Source organism: Balaenoptera musculus, chromosome 14 (genome assembly GCF_009873245.2).
Source record: "Balaenoptera musculus isolate JJ_BM4_2016_0621 chromosome 14, mBalMus1.pri.v3, whole genome shotgun sequence".
Lineage (NCBI taxonomy): Eukaryota > Metazoa > Chordata > Mammalia > Artiodactyla > Balaenopteridae > Balaenoptera > Balaenoptera musculus.
The window spans coordinates 12231610-12257516 of NC_045798.1; the positions used below are offsets into that span (position 1 = coordinate 12231610).

A 25907-nucleotide genomic window follows, 5' to 3' on the forward strand; every position below is an offset into this window, starting at 1 on the left:
GACCCTGCCTCCTTTCTGACTTCATCTCCTTGTACTCATCCTCACTCATCCACTCCAGCCACACTGGCCTCCTTGCTGGTCCTTTGAACTGAGCAAGCTCATCCTTACCTCAGGGTCTTTGCACTTGCCTCTTTCCCCTCCACTTTGTCACCATTACCTCCCTCTATATTATATTCTTATCACCACCTGAAATTATATCATCCACGTATTAGTTTACTTATTATTTATCTCTGCTTCTCCCAAAACGGTGCTCCAGAAGGACAAGGATCTGGACTGCCTTGTTCACCTCAGTGTCCCCAATGCCTAACAGTGTCTAGCACATAGTAGGTGCTCAATAAATACAATTTGAATGTGTGAGTGCCCTGCCTCAAGGTCACTGCCCACTGCTCTACTCTTTGGCCTGAGTGATGCAACATTGTCTCATCTTCTCCCCTCCCTTGCTCGGCTGTTGCATCAGGGGGTGCCTGCTGCCTGTCCCTTAGAGTTGCTGATGGTCTGATGCACGAGCACACCTCTGCCCAGGCAGGTAGACGACCACTCAGAAACACCCAAGACAGCATGTGATCCTTACTGATGAAGTTCAAAATTGATGGGCCAACATTTGTCAGCCCAGGCTTATCCCCGCTCACCTACTGGACAGTTTGCTCACAGAGGTGAAGATAAATGGAGCACTGAAGACATTCAAGATGGAGAGAACAGTAAATGCAAAGGCCTGAGGCAGGGACACGTTTGGCCTTTTTGAAAAGCAGAAACCTGAAAGCGGGAGAAAGTATTCTATGCTTTAAACCTTTCTCACATAAACTTTTTGTTTTCCCAGTACTTGCCCGAAATGGTGAGTTCGGTCTATGGCAGGAAGGCCCAGAAATCCAAGTCACTTGACCCAGCCTCAGGTTTGATTCCTCCGCCCTGAGGGCTGTTATCATTTGAAGAGACTGACAATGCTCTTTCAGTCACTTATTCATTCCACAAACTTTCATTAAGTCCCTGCTATGTGCCAGACCCTGTGCTAGACGCCAGAGAGACCACCTTTGTGTTCCTGACCCCTCTCCCCAGAACAGAACCTGAAACATTCCTCCACGGTGCCTCCTTGGAAGAGGGGCCAGGTTCCCAGCTACCTTGTATGTGTCCATCCCAGAGAGTCACAGACAGTTGGTGACTGGCGACAGATTCCAGAAAGAGCATCACCTCTCCCAATCCCGGTGGAAACAATCTTCCAGTGCCCTCAAATACATAATATCTCATCTTTATTCTCTCCTCCAGCCCCCTGCCTCGGGAAAACAGTCTCCCATAAAGAATGGCAGCCCCTCCAAGTGCCCTCGCTTCCTCAAGGTCAAGAACTGGGAGACCGATGTGGTTCTGTCTGACACCCTCCACCTTAAGAGCACGTTGGTGAGTACCCCAGCAAGGGGGAGACCAGGGTTTCTCAACCCCAGCAATATCCACACATGGGACTGGGTAATTCTTATCGTGGGGACCAACCTGTGCATTATAGGATGTTGAGCATCACCCCTGACCTGTGCCAACCAGATGCCAGTACCCACCCCCACCAAGTTGTGACAACCAAATATGTCTTCAGACATTACCAGATGTCCCCTGGGTGGGAAATTCACCCCCATTTGAGAACCACTGGTGGATACTTACTTGTGCAAATACTTTTTATTTGTGTCCCTTGTACTCAAAAGGGGAGTTGCTGGTTCTAAGTACATTCTTTTTCTCTCACACAATCCGACCACTGATGGAGTTTTGGACAAACCCTTCTTGGTTTTCAGTCTGTCCTCTAAATTTTATCTATTTTTAAGTCAATCAACCAATCTATTGTTTTACATTGTTCTGAAAAATGGACCTCTTGGAGGAATGTTGTATCAGTTAGCTATTGGAGTGTAACAAACTTCCCCCAAAATTAGTGACCTAAAACAACCACCACTTATTATTTTCCAAAAGCCTGCAGATTGGCTGCGTGGTTCTGCTGATCTCATGCTTCTGCGATCATCTGAGGGGTCAGCTCTTGGCAGGCTGGTCTAGGATGGCCCTGGCTGGGATAACTCAGCTCTGCTCCATGCGGCCTCTCATCCTCCAGCAAGCTAGCTTGGTCTCCTTCACATGCTGGTTGCAGTGTCCTGAGAGAATGAGCAGAAACGTGTGAGATCTCTTGAGATCTAGACTCAGGATGGGCACAGTGTCACTTCTGCCATATTCTATTGGCCCAAACCAGCCCAGATTCAAAAGGAGAGGGAAGAGGCTTTACCTCTTGATGAGAATTGCTGTAAAGTCACAGAGCAAAGGGTGTGAATACAGGGAGGGGAAGAATTAGGGCTATGTTCTGCAATCAACATCCCACAGACACATTCTAACAAGTTACTATAATCACTCTACTAGCTCCTTCTTGATCAACATGGGATCAAAAAAATATTTGGGGATTCAGCACCAATGGTTCTGCTTCCCAGGGAATGGCAGTCACAAAGCCCCTCTCCCCGCCCAGTTAAGTAGAGCAAACACATTCAGAACCTTAAAATACTGCTTATCCTTTCCTTACCTGGGCTGATAACCAGGTCCAACAGTGATTAGAAGCTGGTATGTGAGAAATCCGCTTTGGGAATTAAAGCCAGGGAAACTCCACCATGAATGTCAGATCCAGGTCCACAACCCTACACGTGCTACAATTGGGTGAAACGAAGTAATAGCCCAAATCTCTTTTCCTTCCAGGGAACGGGATGCACCGAGCACGTCTGTATGGGGTCCATCATGCTTCCTTCTCAGCAAATACGAAGGCCTGAAGACGTCCGCACAAAAGAGCATCTCTTCCCTCTTGCCAAAGAGTTTATTGATCAGTACTACTCATCAATTAAAAGGCAAGTTCATGTCTACACTGGGAAGACCGGGTACTGGGTACAAAGACTTCAGGTCCAACTGTGCAGACAGTTGAACCAAGACCTGAGCATAAGGCCTCTGCCTGCCATGCACAGAGGTCAAAAACTGGTGGCCCAAGGGCCAGATCTGGCCCCTAGAAGTGTTTTTGTTTAGCCTGCAAAGTGTTGCTTAAATTTGAAACTTTTCAAGCAATTCCATGCCTGGGTATATTCCCTAAAGAAACTCTCACACTTGTTCACAAGAAGGCCTGCATAAGAATGTTCACTGAAACGTTGTTAGAATAGGAAAAAAATTAAGAGCCAACTGGAAACAATCTCAACTCCATTGATAGGAGAATGTGTAAGTAAACTGTGGCATTTTCTGTAATGGAATACTATACAGCTGTGAACATGAACAGGTTAAAACTGCATGTTCATGGAAATGAAGCTCCTAAATAACTTTGAGCAAAGGAAGAAAAGGACAGGTTGTAGAAGGATACATTCAGGACAGCCCCATTTACATCAACTTTTTAAACATGCAGAAAAATACTATACGTGCTTTAGGGGATAGATACACAAGTGGCAAAAATATAAACAAAAGCATGAGAATGCTAGATGCCACATTCAAAACGGCAATCACTCCTGGAAAGAAAGTGGGCTACAGTGCAGAGTAGTTCCCAAGGAACTATAATATATTTTCTTATTAATTTATCATTTCTTAGGCTTGGGACATGGGTATTCATTACATTATTCTCTATACCTTTTTGTAAGCCTGAACCTTTTCATAAGAATTTTTTAACTTTCTAAAATTCAGTTTATTGCCACCATTTAAAAATTAGAAGAGTTCCCTTTAAAAATCAGATTTCCAGTTTCTCTTGAAAGAAGATCTGGCAGTACCAGACCCCCCATTCCTATCAGACAACAGCAGGCTAGAGCAGAGTTGGGGCTGCCCCCTTTGGACCAGGTGTCGGCTCACCTGTTGGCTGCAGTCCCCAGCCAGCCAGTTCAGTCGTATGCACACTGCCGGGCCTTTGCAGGCATTTGAGGTTGCCAGTCTCTGCTTTACGCTCAAACTCTTGTGTCCAGATATCAATCCAGACTCTGTGGCTTCTGGCCTCCTGTAATAGCTCACTCCTTCCACCGACCTCTAATTTAGTAGAGAGGGTGATGCCCCCATGTCTCTTCTCTCTTCCCTCAGATTCGGCTCCAAAGCCCATATGGAGAGGCTGGAAGAGGTGAACAGAGAGATTGAAAGCACCGGCACCTACCAGCTCAAGGACACAGAGCTCATCTATGGGGCCAAGCACGCCTGGAGGAATGCCTCCCGCTGCGTCGGCCGGATCCAGTGGTCCAAGCTGCAGGTGGGCAGTCAGGCTCAGATACTATGAAGAGCCCTTTGGTGGGGTTGGGGCGGGGGGAGGAATGAGCTTTACAAAGGGTCAGCTCCTAGCAGGGGCACTTGGTGGCTACGGTGAGCTCTCAGATGGTGATCATGGGGTCCCACATTCTCAGATCATGACTGAATCTGGCTTATATCTTATTTAGCCCAAACAATCTTTTTTAAAAATTGAATTGGATGTCTCTAGGTAGGGCTTATACTCTCCAGTTTACTACAGACCCCACTTGCCCCTTTTGTCTTATACCTCCTCTCTTTCCTTATTTACATTATCTGCCTACTCCCTAAAAGCATTAGATTCTGTGTCCCCTGGTGTGACTTTTTTTTCCTCTAGGGAATAGTTTCGTTTTGGAAGTAGATTAGTTATCAATCTCGGGTGGGGGTGCGGCGGGGTGTCTGATTTTTTTATTGTTGTTTTATTTTTAAGCCCCTAATCCCCAGGAGCCTCAGAGGAGATACAGGCAGCCCATGTAAAGTCTCTCCTCTGCTCACATCCCTTTCCTACATTCACGTACACTCCATGCCTACTTTTAGGGGATTTTTCCTGGTTCGATTGGCCATAGTTATTAGGGTAGAAAAAAAGATAAAACCCAGCCCGGGGCTCAGTAATGAGATGCTCACTACTCCAGGGGGGGGCAGCAGCCGGGGAGGGGGGCTCTGGGCGCTCCTCCACTGGGAGGGCTGCCCTGGGGGTGATGAATGGGGAAGGAGGAGGTGATCATTCCCACGATATACCCCTTGCAGGTGTTCGATGCCCGTGACTGTACCACGGCTCACGGGATGTTCAACTACATCTGTAACCATATCAAGTATGCCACCAACAAAGGGAACCTCAGGTGAGCTGACCCGCTTAGGGGAGCGGAGTCTGATGTCCCCCCCCCATCGTTGACCCTTGGGTCTGGCGTTCACTCCCCTGTGAAGGAAACGCTCCCCCTCTTTTCCCGGGGACAGGTGTCAAGCCGAGAAAGGTAGCCTGGCATCCTCGTTCTAACCACCATGTGCCTTCTCTCCCGGGAGAAACAGACTGCCGTGTGGTTTGCAAGACTACAGCAACCAAAATCACGTTTGTCCCACAGTTCAATATCACCCACGGCGGAAACAGGAAGGGATGTTTCAGATTCCCAGGAATAGGAAAATCCCATTGCCGGTGGTGACCTGCTTTTACCACCTCCTGCTCTGTTGCCTGGAGCCACCTCTGAGGCTCCCTGGGTTTAAAAGGCAATTTCTCTTCCCGCTGCTGTGGGGACCACCGTTTCTGGTTCCACCAAGCTGAGCCACACCTGGGACTCCTCTTGCCCCCCCGCGAAGAACAAAGCCACAGGGTACAGGCCAAGGCAGGAAGGCGCCAATGTGAGCTGGTGGCTTCCACGTTGCCAAGTCTCAGCTGGGGGAGGAGCAGCTAGAAGGGAACAGCTGGGGCCCCGCAGACAGGCGGTGACAGTTGTTAATCCTGCTCCCTCAGTCCTGCCCCTGCATCTGTTCCCAGCAGCTGAGGACCAGCCCCATCTTGGGGCCATGCAGGACCACTGCAGGGATATTCCCACAAGCCCTCAGGCTACACTGAGCTCATCCCCAAAGTGGCCTATTGGCATTAAGCATGGGCTTTCTTGGACAAGTCTCTTCCTTGAGAAGAAAATGGTGTTTGCCAGCTGAGCCCACCAATAGGAAAAGACCCTGTAATTTAAGCCCAGGGCCTGCTTGGGAAATTCGTATTCAGATCTTTTTCCTAAAAGACCTCACCCCTCAGAAAACAATCAAGAGCCCTCCTGCGTATCCTAACATTAAAGGAGGGCCCAGTCAAGGTCTTGGCCTCAAGGAGTTTATGGGTTATTTTGGTAGCTTTCAAACGGTGCTGTGATGGGGTAATATGGGGGGCGGGATCTCCACAGGGTAAGCAGTGCACCTTTGCTTTTTTCAATTCTGTATTGGGGGGGGCGGGTCTAAAGGAGATAATCTATTGATGAAATATTTGGGTAATTTTTTTTTTTTGTACAAGTTTGAAACTACACATCTGGACATGATGAGAGGCCATAAGAGAATGTATACCATGTATAGAAACTATCTAAGCATAAAAGAGGAAGGTGGACCAGGGAGACGAAGGGAGGGAGAGAGATGTAATTCAAACAGTACAGGGCATTCATTAGACTTGCCATTTTGCGACATTGTGCTTAGGAGACTTGGGAGACGGGAGGTGTAAACCTGTTCCGTGTCCTCCACTGGCTCATTCCCACACACAGAGTAAGTATCCCACCCCACCGTGTGAGATTCTGGAGTTTCTAAACACACTTTTTAAATATATATAAACAAACACAAACAGGCTTTATCTGCCGCTCAACCAAAGAAACAGCCATGTGGTTTAATGCTGGAGGGAAATGCTCACAATTTTACTCAGTCTGTGTTCATCTCCAATATGGCACCTTTGCTAAGAGATTTTTAAGAGCATCTTTGGCTCTATATGACTTCCGCCTTCAGCCTGGGTTCTAGACTCACCCCGAGGTGTGACACACCACTCCCTGCAGTATTAAATGCAGTATTGCCTTGTGCAGACAGTATGACGTAAATGTGCTCAAAAGGAGGCCCTGGGAACTAGATAAGACAAGGGACGCTGTGTGGAGAAAGCAAATTTGAATCGGGCCTTGAAATTGGGTACATGACAGCAGAAACAGACTCCAACCAAGGGAGCAGTAGGGCAGGGTTCCAGGGGCAGGATGTGAATGGGAGCAGATGTGAGCATTGGGTTGGACCTATGATGTCATCCCCATGTTGACACAAGCCAGGATGTGGTTTCCATAGCCTAGGATTTGGTCCGTGGATGGAACTGATGAGTCCAGGTAACAGGAGCTCCTGGCCGGAGATAATATCAAACCACTTCGTGAAAAAATTACTCTCCTTTCCATTTGTTTCAATCCTTCTGATGGTACCAAAGAGGATAAGGCATCATTATAACACCTCTCCAAAACGCCAATTTCCCTTTTAACAAAACAAGAGCAGGGCTCCGGTGAGGTGCCTTCCGTAGGCAACCACATGTTTCTACAATTTAATAACAGTACACGGTCTCACAGCTGCCTGTTTAGGTGGGCAAGGCCAGGGGCGATCTTCAGTTTTCTTTCAAAGTAAATAAATATGAGTACAAATGGAAGTTGATCTCTTATTAATCCCAAGTCTGTAGACTTTGCTGTGGTACAGGGGGTGAGCAAATGGGACAATAAATAATGATGGTGGTAAAAGAAAGACTGAAACTGGGAATCACTGGTGAGCTCTTAAAAGGAAAACAGGATCTGATGTTTTTTCCCCTGAGGATTACCTGCTGCAAAAGAACTTTCTGGAAAACTGGCCCAAGTCAAGATTGTTTGAAAGTCTCCAGTTAGAGAAGCATTCTCTTTCCTTCAGTGAGCTGGCACCAGGCCTCCTATTCTCCACCCTTCCTCACCCAGCGGTCCAGTGGAGAGACAGAGCAAGGTCCCTCCCCTTCCAACAGCTGCTCCGTGGGCCCTGAGCCTTATGCACTCATTGGCCTGGACGACACTTTTTCCAGTATGTCCCCAAAGTGCAAGCCCAGCCCTGGTGCCAAACGTCCCCCTCTCTCCGCCACAGATCTGCCATCACCATATTTCCCCAGAGGACCGACGGCAAGCATGACTTTCGAGTCTGGAACTCCCAGCTCATCCGCTATGCTGGCTACAAGCAGCCTGACGGTTCCATCCTGGGGGATCCAGCCAGCGTGGAGTTCACAGAGGTGCGTGCCCCCACTCCTCCCCCAGCTGGTCTCTCATCCCCCCAAACTGTCTTTATCCACAGACTTCTCTTAGTTTAATATTTTCGTAGGGAGAGTGGTCGGTGAGGTACAGCTTACTCATCTCCAGAGCTCCTGCTCTGTTTGCCTCTAGTCCTGCTGGTTCTGCTACAGCTGGTCATTTGGTCATTTTCATGCCATTACCTTGCCCGACCCTCATGATGGGAACTATTGCCCCATTTCACAGATGAGTAGACTGAGTCTCACCAAGGCCAAACACATTATCCAAGGCTACTAAAGGAACAGAGGAAAAGCTAGAAGTACAGTTCCAATCTCCTGCCTTCCCCTGGGAGGAGAGGAACTGACATGTGGAGGCCATGTCTGGCCTCATCTTTTCTGAGTTGGGTAATATGTCAGACTCATACCCTTCATTCATTCATTCATTTCCTTGTACAACATTTCTACCCACCCAACCCCTCTCTGGACAGACTGGACTCTCCAGTACCGCCACAGTTGCTGGCAGCCCAAGTCAGTTCATAAAAGCCACTAGGAACACAGATACCACCTTCTCCCCATCCAGGGCTCCTTCCAGGTGGTGATGTGGACAGACAGCACAGGTAAGGCCTGGAAGCTTCCACCAGCTATGCCCACAGGAGACATAATAGGCAGAGCCCATGCCTGGAATATCTCACGCACACAGAGCTGGTACCCCTTTTATTTGTCACCCACTCAGCAGCCATTCTGCTTTATCTTTGTTCTTTCCTCAAACCCCCCTCAAACTCCACCCCACGAGGGAGCTGCTTAGGCCAAGGGCTACCCCACACCCTCATCGCTGCTGACTTCATTTGCAAGTGGCTTTTCTTATTAAAATATTATTATCCTGGGGAGGGGGCTATAACCAGGGCGACCAGGAGTCAGACCTGTGTCTTTTAGCCTCAGCCAGACTCTCTGCTCCACTTGGCTGACCTCTAACTGTGTACTTGGCTGACCTTGTCCGTGTGGCCGCCGGAACAGAAACGCCATGGCCTCTCCGTCTCCTTCTGTCTCCAGAAACCTCGCTGACACAACATGTTCTCCTAAACCCACGCTGCTGTGCTTCCTCTGTCTACTAACCCAGCAGAAAGAGTCACCCCAAACGTAACCACAGAACTGTAACTTTCAAAACCCCCTCACCCAGTACGGCCGCCACTGGCTGCATGTAGCGAGTGACCACTTGAAATGTGGCGAGTCCAAACTGAGACACGCCCTAAGTGTAAATAGCACGGTCTCAGAGACAGAGAACAAAAAAAGAGTGGAAAAGATCTCATTAGTAATTTGTATCTTGATTACCTATTGAAAAATAATATTGTGGATAATATCGGGCTAATCTATTTCTATTTATTAATAAATTAATACACTTATTGTATTAATAAATATAGTTAATCTTATTTTAAACATCTTTAAATATATTAATATTAATAATTTATTATTAATCAGTTGGTGTTTAATTATGTTATATATTATAAATTTTTATATTTTATTGGATTAATAAATGAATTGCATATTTAATTTTAATGTCAAATATACTATTAATATATTAATAGTATTACTATTAATATATTAATATATACACCATATATATTATATATATGCCATATGTAATATATATTAATACATAATGATATTAATATTTGATATAGTAATGCTTTTAGTACAGTATTAATAAATTACTGTTACTATAATTAATTACTATTACTATAATTAATATGCTATAATTCATAATTATTTAATTTAATTAAATATTATTGAAATTAAAACTTTTTTAAATGATATATTATTTAAATTATTTTCACCTGGTTTTGCTCTCGGTTTTTGTTTTTATTTTAATTTTTAAAATGTGGCTGCTAGAAAATTTTAAATTACTATGTGGCTCGCTTTATATTTCGATAGGATAGCTGCTCTAACAGATGCATTTTATGTGGTCATTCTGAGAGATCTGCCCTCATCAAATCTGGTACATTTTCTTCATGTCTTAGGCACCGGATGCAAACACTTCCGGAGCAAGTGCGTAGGCGTGCCCAGCCTTGTGCGAGGGCACCACAGATGCAAGAGTCAGTTCAGCCCTTGCTCCGGGAGTTCCCAGTTGGCAGGGAAGACCTGGAAAACATAACCAAGTGAGGGGCTGGAGGACACGTTTGCTTTCTGTCCCGTGGGACCACAGAAAGTTATACTAGTTACGTGATGATGTCAGGGAGAACTTCATAAAGAAGGTGGCCGTGACCCAGAGCCTCCAGGGGGGCTGCTGGCGGGCTTGCACTGGGACCTCTGCCCCTCCCCCCATGGCTGTTGTGTCTGGCGGGTCTGGGGCATGGCGGCCTGACCTGGCGGGTCTGGTTGCAGATCTGCATCCAGCAGGGCTGGAAACCCCCAAGAAGCCGCTTCGATGTCCTGCCACTCCTGCTCCAGGCCAACGGCAATGACCCTGAGCTCTTCCAGATTCCTCCAGAGCTGGTGCTGGAAGTGCCCATCAGGCACCCCAAGTAAGAGGGACTGGCATGGGGTGGATGAGGGTGGGTGGATTTACCCAGTGCCCCTCTCTACCCAACCCTGCACCCCCCCGGCTCTCTCTCCAGCCCAGACAGAGGCTGAAAGGGGGTCTTGGTTTTACCCTCACCAGGGGGCCAGGGCAAGGTGGGCTCCCTCAACATCAATAATTCCTCCTTCACCAGCCTAGGGACCACCATCTTTTCTGAATCAAAATCTCCCTCCTTATAAGTCAGATAGAGAAAGACAAATACTGTATGATATCACTTATACGTAGACTCTAAAAAATACAACAAACTAGTGAATATAACAAAAAAGAAGCAGACTCACAGATATAGAGAATAAACTAGTGGTTCCGGTGGGGAGAGGGAAGGGGAGAGGGGCAATATAGGGGTAGGGGATTAAGAGGTACAAACTATTATGTATAAAACAAATAAACCTCAAGGAGATACAGTAAAACATAGGGAAGATAGCCAGTATTTTATAATAACTATAAATGGAGTATAACCTTTAAAAATTGTGAATCACTATATGGTACACCTGTAACTTATATAATATTGTACATCAACTATACTTCAATTAAAAAAAAAAAAAAATCTCCCTCCTTACCCCACTCCTAAGCCATCAACCTGGACCTGCCCTTTTTCCAACCCTAAGGGCTGAAAGAGCAGAAACACCTCCTGTGTCGTTGTGGGCACAAATTTTAAATAGAGGGAGCCATTTAACACTCTATGTGACCTGATGCAGCTCAAGGTCAAAATCAATTTGGGTTCCCTTTTCTCCACACCCTCTCCAGCATTTATTGTTTCTAGATTTTTTGGTGATGGCCATTCTGACCAGTGTGAGATGATATCTCATTGTAGTTTTGATTTGCATTTCTCTAATGATTAATGATGTTGAGCATTCTTTCGTGTGTCTGTTGGCCATCTGTATATCTTCTTTGGAGAAATGTCTATTTAGGTCTTCTGCCCATTTTTGGATTGGGTTGTTTGGTTTTTTGTTATTGAGCTGCATGAGCTGCTTGTAAATTTTGGAGATTAATCCTTTGTCAGTTGCTTCATTTGCAAATATTTTCTCCCATTCTGAGAGTTGTCTTTTGGTCTTGTTTATGGTTTCCTTTGCTGTGCAAAAGCTTTTAAGTTTCATTAGGTCCCATTTGTTTATTTTTGTTTTTATTTCCATTTCTCTAGGAGGTGGGTCAGAAAGGATCTTGCTGTGATTTATGTCATAGAGTGTTCTGCCTATGTTTTCCTCTAAGAGTTTGATAGTGTCTGGCCTTACATTTAGGTCTTTAATCCATTTTGAGTTTATTTTTGTGTATGGTGTTAGAGAGTGTTCTAATTTCATACTTTTACATATACCTGTCCAGTTGCACTGTTGGTGGGAATGTAAATTGATACAGCCACTATGGAGAACAGTATGGAGGTTCCTTAAAAAACTAAAAATAGAATTACCATACAACCCAGCAATCCCACTACTGGGCATATACCCTGAGAAAACCGTAATTCAAAAAGAGTCATGTACCAAAATGTTCATTGCAGCTCTATTTACAATAGCCAGGACATGGAAGCAACCTAAGTGTCCATCATCGGATGAATGGATAAAGAAGATGTGGCACATATATACAATGGAATATTACTCAGCCATAAAAAGAAACGAAATGGAGTTATTTGTAGTGAGGTGGATGGACCTAGAGTCTGTCATACAGAGTGAAGTAAGTCAGAAAGAGAAAAACAAATACAGTATGCTAACACATATATATGGAATCTAAGGGAAAAAAAAAAGTCATGAAGAACCTAGTGGTAAGACAGGAATAAAGACACAGACCTACTAGAGAATGGACTTGAGGATATGGGGAGGGGGAAGGGTAAGCTGTGACAAAGTGAGAGAGTGGCATGGACATATATACACTACCAAACGTAAAATAGATAGCTAGTGGGAAGCAGCCGCATAGCACAGGGAGATCAGCTCGGTGCTTTGTGTCCACCTAGAGGGGTGGGATAGGGAGGGTGGGAGGGAGGGAGATGCAAGAGGGAAGAGATATGGGAACATATGTATATGTATAACTGATTCACTTTGTTATAAAGCAGAAACTAACACACCATTGTAAAGCAATTATACTCCAATAAAGATGTTAAAAAAAAAAAAAAAATCAATTTGGGGCCAGGATGGGGCTGTGAGGGCTGTGGCCAGCAGCACAAATAGAATTTACACTTCTCGAGAGTAAAGAAACTCCACAGTAAGACCCTGGCCTCAGGGGCAAAAATGATGGAGGAAGCACCAAAAAAAAAAAAAAATCAATCATCAAGATAAATAGTATTTTAATGTAATATTTTTTAAAATAAAAATTAACTTTTTAAATATATCAAAACTTTAAACACAGACCAGGTCAGGGCTGAAATTAGGGGGAAGCAAGTGAGGCGAGTTAGGGCAAGGTGGGAGCCTGTCTTTATTTAAAGTTTTGGTATCTTGTTTGTCATGGATTTTTTTTTTTGCATTAATTTTGATTTTTTAAAAAAACATTGAATTAATTTAGAATATTGTGTAAATAAATTAATAGTATTGATCTTGATCCCTGGGTTTGTTGGTGCCCCCTTAAATTTTGCACCCAAGGCTAGTGCCTTACTTGCCTCACCCTAGTCCAGGCCCTGGAGAGGGAGCAAGTGTCCTGAGGCTCCTGACACTGCCCAATATCTGGGAACTTACCCAATCTCCCTGGTGAAACTTGGCCTTCATTCATTCATTCCTTCACTCATTCGATACTGTTTATTATTCCCAGTCTGGGCCAGGCATTGTGCTGGGTTTTGTAGATGACTTGGTCCCCGTCTCCATGGTGCTGTCAGTCTCAAGGAGAAGATCAGTGACCCAAATAACCACTTAATTCCAATAACGTGCTGCAAAATAAATTTTATGGTACCTAGAGGCATAAAGCTTCCTGACCCAATCCAGATCAGGCATAAGGGAAGGCTTCCCAGAGTCAGTAGCATTTTAGCTGAGAATGAAAGGTGGGTAAGAGCTGAACAGGCACAGAAGGAAAAGAGAAGGAAGGAACTGCCGTGCAAAGGTCCTGAGGTCAGAAGGAACTCAGCAATGCTCACTTTCTCCTGGATTCACCTTCAGGGTGGGTTTAGGAGATAAACAGCAGCCCAAGGCAATGGTTTCCAGGCCTGGATGTCCATCCAAATCACCTGGGAAACATGTTAAAGTGCATATTCTCAGGCCCCAGCTGTGGAAGCTGTGATCCCACAGGTCTGACATGAGCCCAGGAATTAGGTTCTGGCATAGTAAGTCCCAGTCAGTCACTGGCATTTCAGCATCCCCAGACTAAGGATATCCCACCTGCGTGTCTTCCCATGAGGCTCCTGCCCCATGGTGAGCTGGGCTGTGCTGCTCTCCACAGGTTTGAGTGGTTCAAGGACCTTGGGCTGAAGTGGTACGGCCTCCCCGCTGTGTCAAACATGCTCCTGGAGATCGGCGGCCTCGAGTTCAGTGCCTGTCCCTTCAGCGGCTGGTACATGGGCACAGAGATTGGCGTCCGCGACTACTGTGACAGCTCCCGATACAACATCCTGGAGGTGAAGTCCCTTCTTGGTCATCATGATGCAGAAGCAGAAGGCAAAGGGGATGGGCTCAGCTGTCCTTTCCCACAGCTGAGCTTTGGGGCTTGGAAACTGGAAGAGGTTAAAACAGAATCTGCAATTCTGGGGATGCCCCCTGGCCTTTCTGAAGGCTTCCGTGGCATTAAGAGTACGTGTACTACAAAAAAAAAAAGAGAAGAAGAGTACGTGTACTATGTGCTATGTGACACCACTGCAAGCACTTTGCATGTATTAGGTGCTCATTTAATCCTTACCACAACCTCCAGGTGTGATAATTCCCCTTTCACAGATGAGGAAACTGAGGCCTTTGGGAGGGTTAAAATGACAACGAGCTCATGATCATACAGCTAGGGAGTGGCAGAGCTGGGACATGAACCCAGTCTGGCTTTTTTTTCTTCCCCCTCCCCCGGCAGTCTGGCTTTACAATCTGAGTTCATAAGCATTCTACTACACTGCCTGTCAGTGTCAAACCTTGTTAGAAGGTTTTGAGAACGACCCATGAACATGGGACATTTTTGGTCTCTTTTCTTAAAAAACAAGGCTTGGCAGTGATTCCCCACCACGTACATTTCTGGGTGGAGGTTCTGATTCTCTCCAGGGCTGAGTCATCCTGATCTACTAAAGAGTGCTGGGGCGGACTGCTCCCTGGAGCTCCACTTTGGTGAAAGCGTCAGGATTGCTGTGGTTTTGTCAGCAAATGTTGTTTGTAACCACAGTCTGCTGTGATTGGCCTTGTTTCAAAAGAGGACACTGAGAAACAGAGAAGTTAAGTGCTGAGCCTACGTCACACAGTAAATAAAGCACAGGGCAAAATTCGAACTCGGAAACAAACGTTAGGTTTAAAATCCATGGATGTTCACCTGGGTGGGCCTTAAGGGCATTATGCTAAGTGAGATAAATCAGGCAGAGAAAGACAAATACTACGTGATCTCACATATATGTGGAATCTAAAAAAGCCAAACTCCCCAAAACAGAGAGTAGAGTGGTGATTACCAGGGTCTGGGGAGACGGGGCAGGAGAACTGGGGAAGATGTTGTGGAAGTGTACAAACCTGCAACTAGCAGATAAATAATTCCTGGAGATTTAATGCACAGCATAGTGATTATGTTCAACAATGATACTGTTGTAAATTTCAGAGTTGCTAAGAGACTAGATCTTAATTGTTCTCACCACAAAAAAGAAATGGTAATTATGTGATTGGATAAAGGTGTTAACTAACCCTACAGCGGTAATCATATTGCAATATATAAATGTATCAAACCAATATCTCTCATACCTGAAATACACATAATGTTATATGTCAATTTAAAAACATTCCACGGGCGCTGGCCTGGAAAACAGAACCAGGGGGCCTCAGCCTCGCCACACACTGGAATTACCTAGGGAGTTTTATTATGCTGGGGTCCCACTCCCCAGAATTTGGATAAAAGTGCTCCAGGGTGGAGCCCGGGCACCGGTGTTTTTCAAAGCTCCCCAGAAGATTCTACTGGGAAGCCACTGATTTATACAAACTCCTGGCAGGAAAGGAAAAAACACTTCCAGGCAATTTCCAGAAATGTGGCTCAAGTAATATTTGGGAATTTTTAAAGTCATATATATATTTTTTTTTGCATTTTCTTGCAACTAATTTCTATTCTTTTAACCAAAATAATGCTGTAGAAGTAACAATAGCAGCATGACTGGCTGTACACACTCTCTTCTTTTATAAAATAACTCAAGTTTTATATGTATTTATGTAAAGCAGCGAATTTCTTACTCTGTGTTTGTATCATCGCTGAAAGACCCCAAACAGACCCTAACACCTCAGCCTCAAAAGAGTAAATTAATGTCTGCTTTCGTGATCCCTGCTTACATTTCGATTGCAAAGAGTAGTCACTGGGTAACTTAAATGAGACACGCCTTCCAGTTCTAACTGCCATTATGTACAAATGTTGACATCTGGGGCTGGGAAGCGATTTACCCAAACTTGAGAAACTGTCACATTCTAACCCCATAATGAGACCTAGGTTCCCACAAGTGACTAGAATTGACAGAGGAAGTGAGAAGCCAGGCTCTAATGAATGGATTTGCTATTGGGTCTTCCCTGCTCCTGACATCAGCTCCTGCTTTAGCTGGAGCTGTAACATAAATGTCAGGAGTTGTTTTTTCCAAGTAGTTTTGCCAAAGGAATCGGCTGGCCGGGGAGCTGCTCCCAGGTCTTGGGCGTTATGCATCTCCCTGGGCTCCAGCCCCGAGGCCAACTGGCTCTGTGGCCTGTGAGCAAGTCTCTGCAGCTCTCTGAGCCTCAGTTTCCTCATCTGTCAAGTGGAGTAGGCAAGCGTCCCCATGAACTCAAAATACCCATGATCTAGATTCCAGGCAGTGGCCACTCTGGAGATGGAACAGGATGGGTGGAGAGCTTTTCCTACTAGAAAGCAGCTCATGTCACTCCCAGACCCACATCTCTCCTTAAAGTCCCCTAAAGACCCTCCTCATCATATTTGGAATAAAATCCTCACTCCTTAGCACATCTAGCATAATCCAGTCCTGCATCTCTCTCTCACCAACTCCCCCTGGCTCCCTACCCTCCAAATACACTGGCCTTCTTTCTGTACCTCAGTGCAAGCCTGATCCCACCCCAGGGTCTTTGCATGCTGTTCTCTCTGCATAGAACATTCCCTCCCAAGATTTACAAATGTCTTGCTTCTTCTCATCATTTGGGACTCACCTGTATGCCACCTCTGCAGTGGTCCTTCCCTGACTATCCTGGTTCAATACATCCTGCCCCCATATCCCTCTTTATCCCATTTCCTCACTTTATTCTCTTCCTAGGAATTAGCACTCATCACAATATTACCTATTTCTCTCCCCCACTAGAAGGTAAGCTCAATAATAAAAGGTCCAGCCAAGTCCCTCTAGTCTCTTGATGCTACCAGTGGGTCCTCAATAAAATAAAATAAAAAATTTGAGTAAGTGAATTAGTCTACATATGAGTTGATTAATTAATTAAGAATTTCACTGGTGACACTAGCCCTGTCCCTCTTTAGTCTGAAATCCAGAGGTGCCCCAACCTATGAGTCTGTGTTTCCTTCCCCTTTCAGGAAGTAGCCAAGAAGATGAACTTGGACATGAGGAAGACGTCCTCCCTGTGGAAGGACCAGGCACTGGTGGAGATCAACATTGCTGTGCTGTACAGCTTCCAGGTAGTGCCAGGGCACACCTCCTGGCTGCCAAGCCTCAAAGGGGAACTAAAACCTTTCAGAGTCTCGGGGCAGAAGGTCAAGAGCCCAGCTCCCAGGAACCGTCCTTGCAGGGATCTGCCTACCAGTGAGGTGTACTTCCCATCATGCATGCCTTCCTCCCCATGATGGATCTTGGGTGGGGACCATTTGAGGAAGAGGCAAAAAGATAGGGGTTTTGTGACTTGTTGCTTATGATTTTTTAGAATTGAAATGACAAACATCTGGGACTTCCCTGGTGGTCCAGTGGTTAAGACCCCACACTTCCACCGCAGGGGGCATGGGTTCCATCCCTGGTAGGGAAACTAAAATCCTGCAGGACGCATGGCGCAGCCAAAAAAAAAAATAAAGAAAGAAATGGCAAGCATCATCTGTGTCTTGCCACTTCTTAGGCAGTCAGACTTTCACCTAACAGAGACAAATACTCATCGTCATGATCAGAAGCATAGGTCCCCCAATGCATGTGGCTCCGTGGTAAATGCTATTATATACAGTACGATAGCTTTAAAAATTATCGGCTAAACCATGACACTTTTGAGAGCAAATGGGGGACACCACTAATAATTGTAACAGTACAAGGGCATAAGCTGGGATTCTCCTGGGCAAACCAGGAGGCCCACAGAACAGAGGTCACTCTCTGTAGTAGAAACCAGCTCTGTCCTCTGAGGGTGATGGTTTGGGAAGCTAGACCCTCATAGACATACATGGGAGGCATCCACAGGCAGTAGAATGAACATATCAAATCATGTATAGACATGAATATAAACCATAGGTCCCCATGTCAGGAATAGGGAGACTGGGTATACTGGGGAATATATATCCCAGGGAAGAGACCAGTTGAGATGGGATGAGGGAGAAGGAAACCCCCTCCCTTCCCTCTCTACCATGGAGGAGTGAAGTTTTAGGAATTGTTGAAAATGAAGGTGGATGCTTTGGTAGACTGGTACGAAGATTGACGAGCCAGAGATGTGAGTGAGATGAATGACTGGAAAAGAAAAGTGCAGGAAAGGGACAGAGTTTTGTGGGCAGAAAAGGAAGACACTGCCTGGGCAAGGTAAGAATCCAAGCCGGCCGACTACAACGGGCCCTGGGGCTGGGTTACGGCGGACATTCAGTCCACCCAGCTCTGCTGTGATTGACTTGTTTTCATTTTAATAAACTCATCCTTATTACTTAAAATTGTTTATTTTAAGAGGATTTTGTGTCACCATCATAAATGGAGAGCCAGTACCATTTGCCATAAATAGAAGAGAATTGTAAATTTAAATAAATATATAAACAAATACACACAGGGAAACAACACAAAGTTGTTGGATTCTAGTTGCCTGAGCTTCCTCTCTCATTTAAAAAAAAAGAGAGAGAGAGAAGGAGGAAGGACAGAGGAAGTTTGGCAAGAGAGGTGTTTCTCCTGCGTCTAATCAGGATTGAAAGAACAATGCAGAGAATCACCTGCCTGGAATCATCTCCAGGACCAGCCTTTGGGAAACACTGCTCTATGGGCAAGGGAGTCCCGAAATAACCCCAGCTGCTCTTTCCTCCTGACTCCTTGTCCCCTCTCCTCCTCCCACAGCGTGACAAAGTGACCATCGTTGACCACCACTCCGCCACCGAGTCCTTCATTAAGCACATGGAGAATGAATACCGCTGCCGCGGAGGCTGCCCCGCTGACTGGGTGTGGATCGTGCCCCCCATGTCTGGCAGCATCACCCCCGTCTTCCACCAAGAGATGCTCAACTACCGACTCACCCCCTCCTTCGAATACCAGGTCCTGCCCCTCCCCGCCTCTTTCGTGCTAAGTCTTCAATATCCGGTGTGTGTGTTATGATTAGAGCACGTCTCAACTCAGACTTGCATTTCGGATGCCCAAGTGTGGCCACCATATTGAACAGCACAGCTCAAGCTGAAAGACGAATGGAGATGAAATGAGTAGTCCGGGGTCACAGGGAGAGTGTTTGAGAGGGATTCTGAGGCATGAGTGGGAAGGTCTAGCAGGACGGTGCAGGGAGGCTGGACCGGCCACTCTGTGCCAGGACCCCTGTGGTCGCCACTGACAGAATCGTTCCCTTCAAGGGCTAAGGGTTGGACGTGGCTGGACAGCCACAAGCCCCCAGGGAGCCCTGAGCATCTCCCAAGAGGAGCCAGGGTCCCTCACTGCAGTGACCATAGTCCTCTCTTCCCAGCCTGACCCTTGGAACACCCACGTCTGGAAAGGTACCAACGGGACCCCCACAAAGCGCCGAGCCATTGGCTTCAAGAAGCTGGCAGAGTAAGTCTCCTAAAGTAGGTGGGGATGGATGTGCCCCCGAATTCAGAGAGCCCCAGGAAAGAAGGCTGGAAACATGCTTGCGCCTCTGCCCTCTTGTGTGACATGATTTCTCCATTTTCTCCAACCCCCTCGTGCCTCTTTTGCCTCAGAGTCTGGGATGCAAACATCACCATGACTCTTTTCCTTCCCAACCTTCACTTTCCTCCCCCCACTTTGCTAAATTCTTGTCCTGGAGACAAGTGTTGTGTTGATAAACCAGCTCTCCAATTAATAAAGTTGGCCATGATAATGATAATAGATTTGTAACCTTTGCCAATTTCCGTGGTGTAAATACTCCCGCTATGGCCAGTTTCAAGCTCTCAACAGGAAGTCACTGAAGCCAGAGTTGGGAGGAGCTAGGACGAGCTGGCTGCAGCCCAGCACCGCCTAGAGAGGCCTCTCGTCCAGGGCTGAATCTCATTTCACTCACTCATTCACTCATTCAGCCAACAAATGGATACTAAGTGCCTACTCGGTGCCAGGCACTGTGCTGGGCTCCTGAGATGCCATGATGAGCCAGGTAATGTGGTCCTGCCCTCAAGAAGCTCACAGCTACCATCAAGGAACGATTCATGGTGCCATAAAATAGACTTCAGCCAGTTTGGGAGGTCAAAAGGGGCTTCCCTCAGGAGATGACAATTGAGCTGAAGAATGAAATGAATAAGACTTCACTGAGAAAAGGAGGGAGGGACGAGGGTTAGGGACCAAGGCTATTGAAGAGTAATTGTCCTGAAGAACTCGTGGTCAGCCAGGAGACCGGCTGACCAGTGGGGTGGGGTTGACTGAGATGGTTTAATGGGGATGCCAGCTTTCTGTCTAAAGATAGAGAACTCCCTGATCCACTCAGCAGAGACCCTCTATTTGGAGCTCACTTTTTGGCAGAGGGGCTAGTATGCACCAAGCTACTTAGTCACTTTCCTCAGCCCCTCGGGTCCAGCTCTCAACAGGTGACTGGTAGGTCTTGCAGGGACTGAAACCTAGATCCTGGCTCCACTGATATGGTCCACAGGATCTCTCCCTTCTCTCCCTCCCTCCCCTTTCTCCTTCCACCTAACTATCTTGCAACCAAGCAAGAATGCATCAGCAGCCATTCTTTCCCTAACAAGAGCATCACAAATTCTCAGGGACAGCAGCCTTTGGCTTCAGTTCAGTTCAAACTGTCTCTGAGGGAGGAAGGGAGGGAAAAATCTAAAGAATTAATTGCACTATTAAGTTCGGGGTAGAAACAATGGGAGTTAATTATAGATGCTTTTTTACGATCCGATCATTCAAAGGGAACCCTCCAGGCACCTTTTATTCTCTTCTGTTTCTCCCCCTTAGCTCCCAGTGCTCTGGCGGCGTGGGTGGTTTCCCTGATTCTAAAAAATGATGAATTTACCACCAATAATCCCCAGGTGGGGGTAACTAGCAATTTGTCTACTCTGAGATTCCTAGTTAGAACAGGGATGCTTGCTCGGAAGGTGAGCCCAGGCATTCATAGATGGGAAGGAAGAAACACTGGTTCTGAATTCTCCATTTAACTAGAAAGAGCCTCGACTTGACATTTAAACTCCCCAGGGCTTTGGTGGTAGCAGTATGTTTAAAATCCATTCCTTCTTTTGATAGATATGTATTTAGTGCCTGTTAAGTATCAGCCTCTGCAAGACCCTGGATGTGCATGGCTGCTTAAATCAGACTTGGTCCTTCCTTTGTGGATTTATGAACCTCTAAAATCCCTTCTAGCCCAATACCTGGTGATTTATTAGTGATTCGTTCCCTCTCTCTCTCTCTCTCTCTCTCTCTCTCACACACACACACACACACACACACACGAACGTAAGCCCCATGACAGCCATTTCTCTGTGTTTCCATTCCTATAACAATGCCTGGCACATAGCTAGGCACTCAACAAACACTTGATGAAAGAACAAATGAGTGAAGGAATGAATGATCATCTTTTGGGGCAATGCTTGGCAAACCAATGTTCTCAAGACCAGGATCAATTAATCAAGTAACAAACTAATAAAACTAACTAACCATGTTAGCTCATGACCAGTTGGTCTGGAGTGACTTAAGAAAGGGATCAATATGGCACCTAAACTTGCACTTTGAGTATCCCTGAAGCCATCAAAGATTAGGAGAGAAAGTTCCCTCCTATTAAATTTCATGGGTCATGGTTCTTGCCCAAAAGTCCCAGCGTGGCATCCTCCCTCCTTTCTGCATTTCCCATTTTCCTCTCCATCCTCTCCCCTCCAGAGCCGTCAAGTTCTCAGCCAAGCTGATGGGACAGGCCATGGCCAAGAGGGTCAAGGCTACCATCCTGTACGCCACAGAGACGGGCAAATCGCAGGCTTATGCCAAAACCCTGTGTGAGATCTTCAAACATGCCTTTGACGCCAAGGTTGGTAGGGGGCAGTGCCAGCTCTCTGACCCTTCATGGTAAAGTTGGGGAGGGGAGAGAAGGAATTCAGCAAAGAAGAATCCTTTGAGAATGGGTGATAGCACATCTGAAGATGCCCATCAACTCACTCATGCACATTTGCATATATTTCAGGGGACTCTGATGGTTCTCTCCCTGGGAACCCTCCAGGAGTCCAGGAATCATAACCCCCATCCCAAGAGCAAAATATTAGAAAGTTTATGAAAGACAATTCTGGAGTCAGTTTGGGAAGCTCTGCCTTTAATACATTTCAGTGGGTTTCTTTGCTGCAGGAATTCTCAGAGCCTTTAATCTGCACGTACGTGTTATCATTCCCAAAAGAGGAGAGGAGAGAATATAAATGTTTCCCAAAGATGTTTGCTTATGGATCACTTACTTTTAAGGAGCATCTCAGGAGACTAGGCTTCTCTAGAACCTACTTTGAGAAACGTTGCTCAAGTAATGCTAAGATATAGGGCAAAACAATCTTTCCCTAAGGCAGGTATCTCAGACTTGTTTGGCCCAGGTCCTCCACACTGCTGGACGGAGGATTAGAAAGGAAGCAGAGCAGACAATTGGTCAAATCCAGCTGGGTCATTCCCAGCCTAAATGTGATCAAGAAGATTCCAGCATCCTTTGGTTGTAAGAAGCCCAGGAGTCTTAATCAAGATCTGTCTTTACTGACAGCCAACCCATTGCCCCAGACTCTCTGTAGTCCTTCAGGCCACTGGTGACCACAGAAAGGTCCCACACTGCCAACAAGCTATTAGTTCTACCCACTTGAGCCCATTGAAATAGTGGCACCCAGAACCTTTGGATCTCCTTCCAAAGGAGATGGCTCAAGATGACTCATCTTCTTCCTCTCTCTCTTCTCTTCCCCCATCACTTTGTTCTCTCCTACCCCTTCTCTCTTCTCATCACCTTCTTCCTTCCTCTCCCCACCCCTCATTCTGCTACGTAGGTGATGTCCATGGAAGAATATGACATTGTACACCTGGAGCATGAAACTCTGGTCCTGGTGGTTACCAGCACCTTTGGAAATGGAGACCCCCCTGAGAATGGGGAGGTGAGATGAGCTTTTACCTGTTCTGGCACGTGTTTCCATCAGCAGAAAAGAGGGGAATCGGTTACACCTGCTATCCAGTAGCAAATCCTCCAAAGCCTCAAAGCCAGTGACCTCAATTTGGATCCAAGTTCTGCCAAGATTGGACAATTCCAAGTCTTCAGTCTATTGGTGTCCACTGACTAGCTGATCCCTAGTGAAAATGTTGTCACCTGAGTGAGCTACCTCTTTGGAATGGGTGCTCCAATCAAGAGCTTGGTGTCCCCTGCTCCAGATGAAAGAAGCAGGGACAATATTTTTGTAGAAAGCCACAAAGGGGATTTGTGTGCTGGAGGTGGTGAGGGGGAGTCCACACCTGTAGCCCTTTATAAACAGCCCAGCCTGAGCCCCTGACGCCCTGGCCCCCAGGCATCAGGCTCCTCTTTTGCCAGTTAGGCCCCCAGACCCTCTCCCCGACCCCGTTCCAGATTTAATCATGCATGCCTCACATTTTGCTTATCTCTTTCGGCCTCCAGAAATTTGGCTGCGCTTTGATGGAAATGAGGCACCCCAACTCTGTGCACGAGGAAAGGAAGTAAGTGAATGACCCGCCAGTGTCACATGACACCCTATGAGGGTAACTGAAAATTGTCTTTTGGCATCTGGGGCTCACATCTGAGTTCTGGGTAGTTTTGTGACCTGAAGTTCATTTGTGACTGATTTTAGCCGGTGGGTGTCTATCATCCTCTGGGGCGGATTATTTGGTCTTTGGTCACTTCACAGCCCTGTGCCTCAGTTTCTTTTTCCATCACATTGGGTTAATTCCACCTGCATGAACTTTCTAATTTGTAAGAATCAAATTAGAAAACAGATGTCAGCATCCTATGAAAAGTTGAGCACTATGTAAATATCAGTTCTTATTATGGCCGCCCTTTGGAAACCTACATTCAGAATCAGTGAGTTTCTTTCCCTAGAACTTTTCCATCTGATGGAGTTGCATCCACTAACGTGGAGGCTGACCTCAAAAGATATCTCGGGAATTCCCTGGCTGTCTAGTGGTTAGGACTTGGCACTTTCACTGCTGAGGGCCTGGGTTCAATCCCTGGTTAGGAACTATAAGATCCCACAAGCTGCACAGTACAGGCAACAAAAAAAAAAAAAAAAGGATATCTCATAAGGTGAAAAATGCCTGAGGTCAAAAGATGTTCCTGGTAAAATGGCATCTAACATGGGGTTCGGTTCTAAAGATATTTCATAAGGTGACAAACACCCGTAACCAAAATTACCCTTGAAAAACCCTTAAATCCCCCCAAAGTAGAGAACATACGGCATGTGCACACAGAGCCGCCTTTCTGTGAGAGAATCGCAGTGTTTCCTCCACCACAGAACGGGTCTGAAGTTGAGCATTGGATGCCATGGCTGGCTGGTGGTTAGAGGCTGCGTTCTGCACAACATCCCTCTTGGTTTTCTTTCAGCCAAGCACACATTGCCAAACTTGCCTACATTCCATATCCAGGGGACAGCTGAGTCCCAGGTGGTCAGCCTTCCTTCTGTGCTCAAGGCCAACACCTTAGTCCTCTCTCCCTGCCTCTCTCCTTCCCACCCTATCCTGGTGGCCTCCAGTAGGTCCCCCTCACGCCTCCTTCAGGGAGAGATAGGGCACCATCCATTCTCCCCTCTAGGTACCCGGAACCCTTGCGTTTCTTTCCCCGTAAAGGGCCTCCCCTCCCCCGAGGTGACACAGAAGTCCATGGTCTGGCTGCAGCCCATGACAGCCGGCGCAGGTAGAGCGTGTGTGTGTGCGCATGCGCCTGTGCGTGTGCGTGCACACGAATGTGTGCACGTATATGCCTTGCGTTCATGTGTGTGCATGAGTGGTGTGAGCGCTTGTGTGCATGTTGGTAGGTATGTGTGCACATGCCCAATGCTGCAGCATCCAAGGCCACACCCAGGTCTCAAGGAGACCTGAGTTCTAACCCAGGCTGTGACACTAACACGCTGAGTAACCTTGAGCAAGCTGCTTGACCTCTCTGGGCCTCGTCTTTCTCATCTGCCGAATGGGGAGAAACTACCTCTGCCCCCAGCCACCTCTGGGAGCTGTTGCAAGGATCGAAGGATAATAACAAAGAGGAACGCATTTGGAGAAACCTCGAGCCTCATACAAACACAAGTGCTGTTATTTTTACCCCACAACCGTCAACCATCCTTCCCACACTAACAACACAGCCACCCCCTGATATGTTACAGGACTTATTTGGAGAAGTGACTCAATGTGAGACTATTTTAGGGCAGCAAATACACTTACATATATTTAGAACTTTCCTGATGCTGGAGCGAAAACTTTGAAGAACATCCAGCTTAGAAACCCTGCTGCCAGAATGTGCAATTTCTTTTTTTGGCTTTTGCACTCAGATTTGTGTGTTGAGTTTTTGTGTTTTGGGTTTTGATTTGAGAGTTTTATGGGGTTTTTTAGTTTAGGGGTTTATTTTGTTTTGTTGCTCTTGGACACATTTTTGGTTTGGTTTGGTTTGGTTTGGTTTTTGCCTTATCTGAGAACAAGACTTACCACTTTTAAAGGAAAACTGGAAAACCATTCATGGTTTTGTTTTTTTTTAATCTCGAGGCTCCTGAGCCTCTGATGCTGAGGTCCCGATGACATCTTTCTTCCCCTTTGAAACAATTTCATAAGAAATCCAGTCTCTTTTCAGGCTGTGTCAGTGCTGAACATTTTTCATGTTTACTTGAAATGTGAAATGTGAGAGACCCTTGAAATGTCTGAAGACCAAAACTTTATTGAAAGAGAATGTTGTAATGGTTACCAGTGGGGAGAGGGAAGGGGGAGGTGCA

At 46.3% G+C, this 25907-nt stretch overlaps 1 protein-coding gene across 1 annotated transcript in view; it reads left to right on the forward strand.

Annotated features, from left to right (window-relative positions):
* The window catches only part of NOS1 (nitric oxide synthase 1), an 88901-nt gene that overhangs the window by 34719 nt on the left and 28275 nt on the right, over positions 1-25907 (forward strand). The window contains 13 exon segments of the mRNA XM_036823398.1: positions 1261-1389; positions 2704-2849; positions 4045-4207; positions 4987-5078; positions 7837-7978; positions 10355-10494; positions 13899-14073; positions 17178-17279; positions 18886-19080; positions 19496-19581; positions 21856-22000; positions 22980-23084; positions 23597-23655. Coding sequence (XP_036679293.1) covers positions 1261-1389; positions 2704-2849; positions 4045-4207; positions 4987-5078; positions 7837-7978; positions 10355-10494; positions 13899-14073; positions 17178-17279; positions 18886-19080; positions 19496-19581; positions 21856-22000; positions 22980-23084; positions 23597-23655 — 1679 coding nt within the window.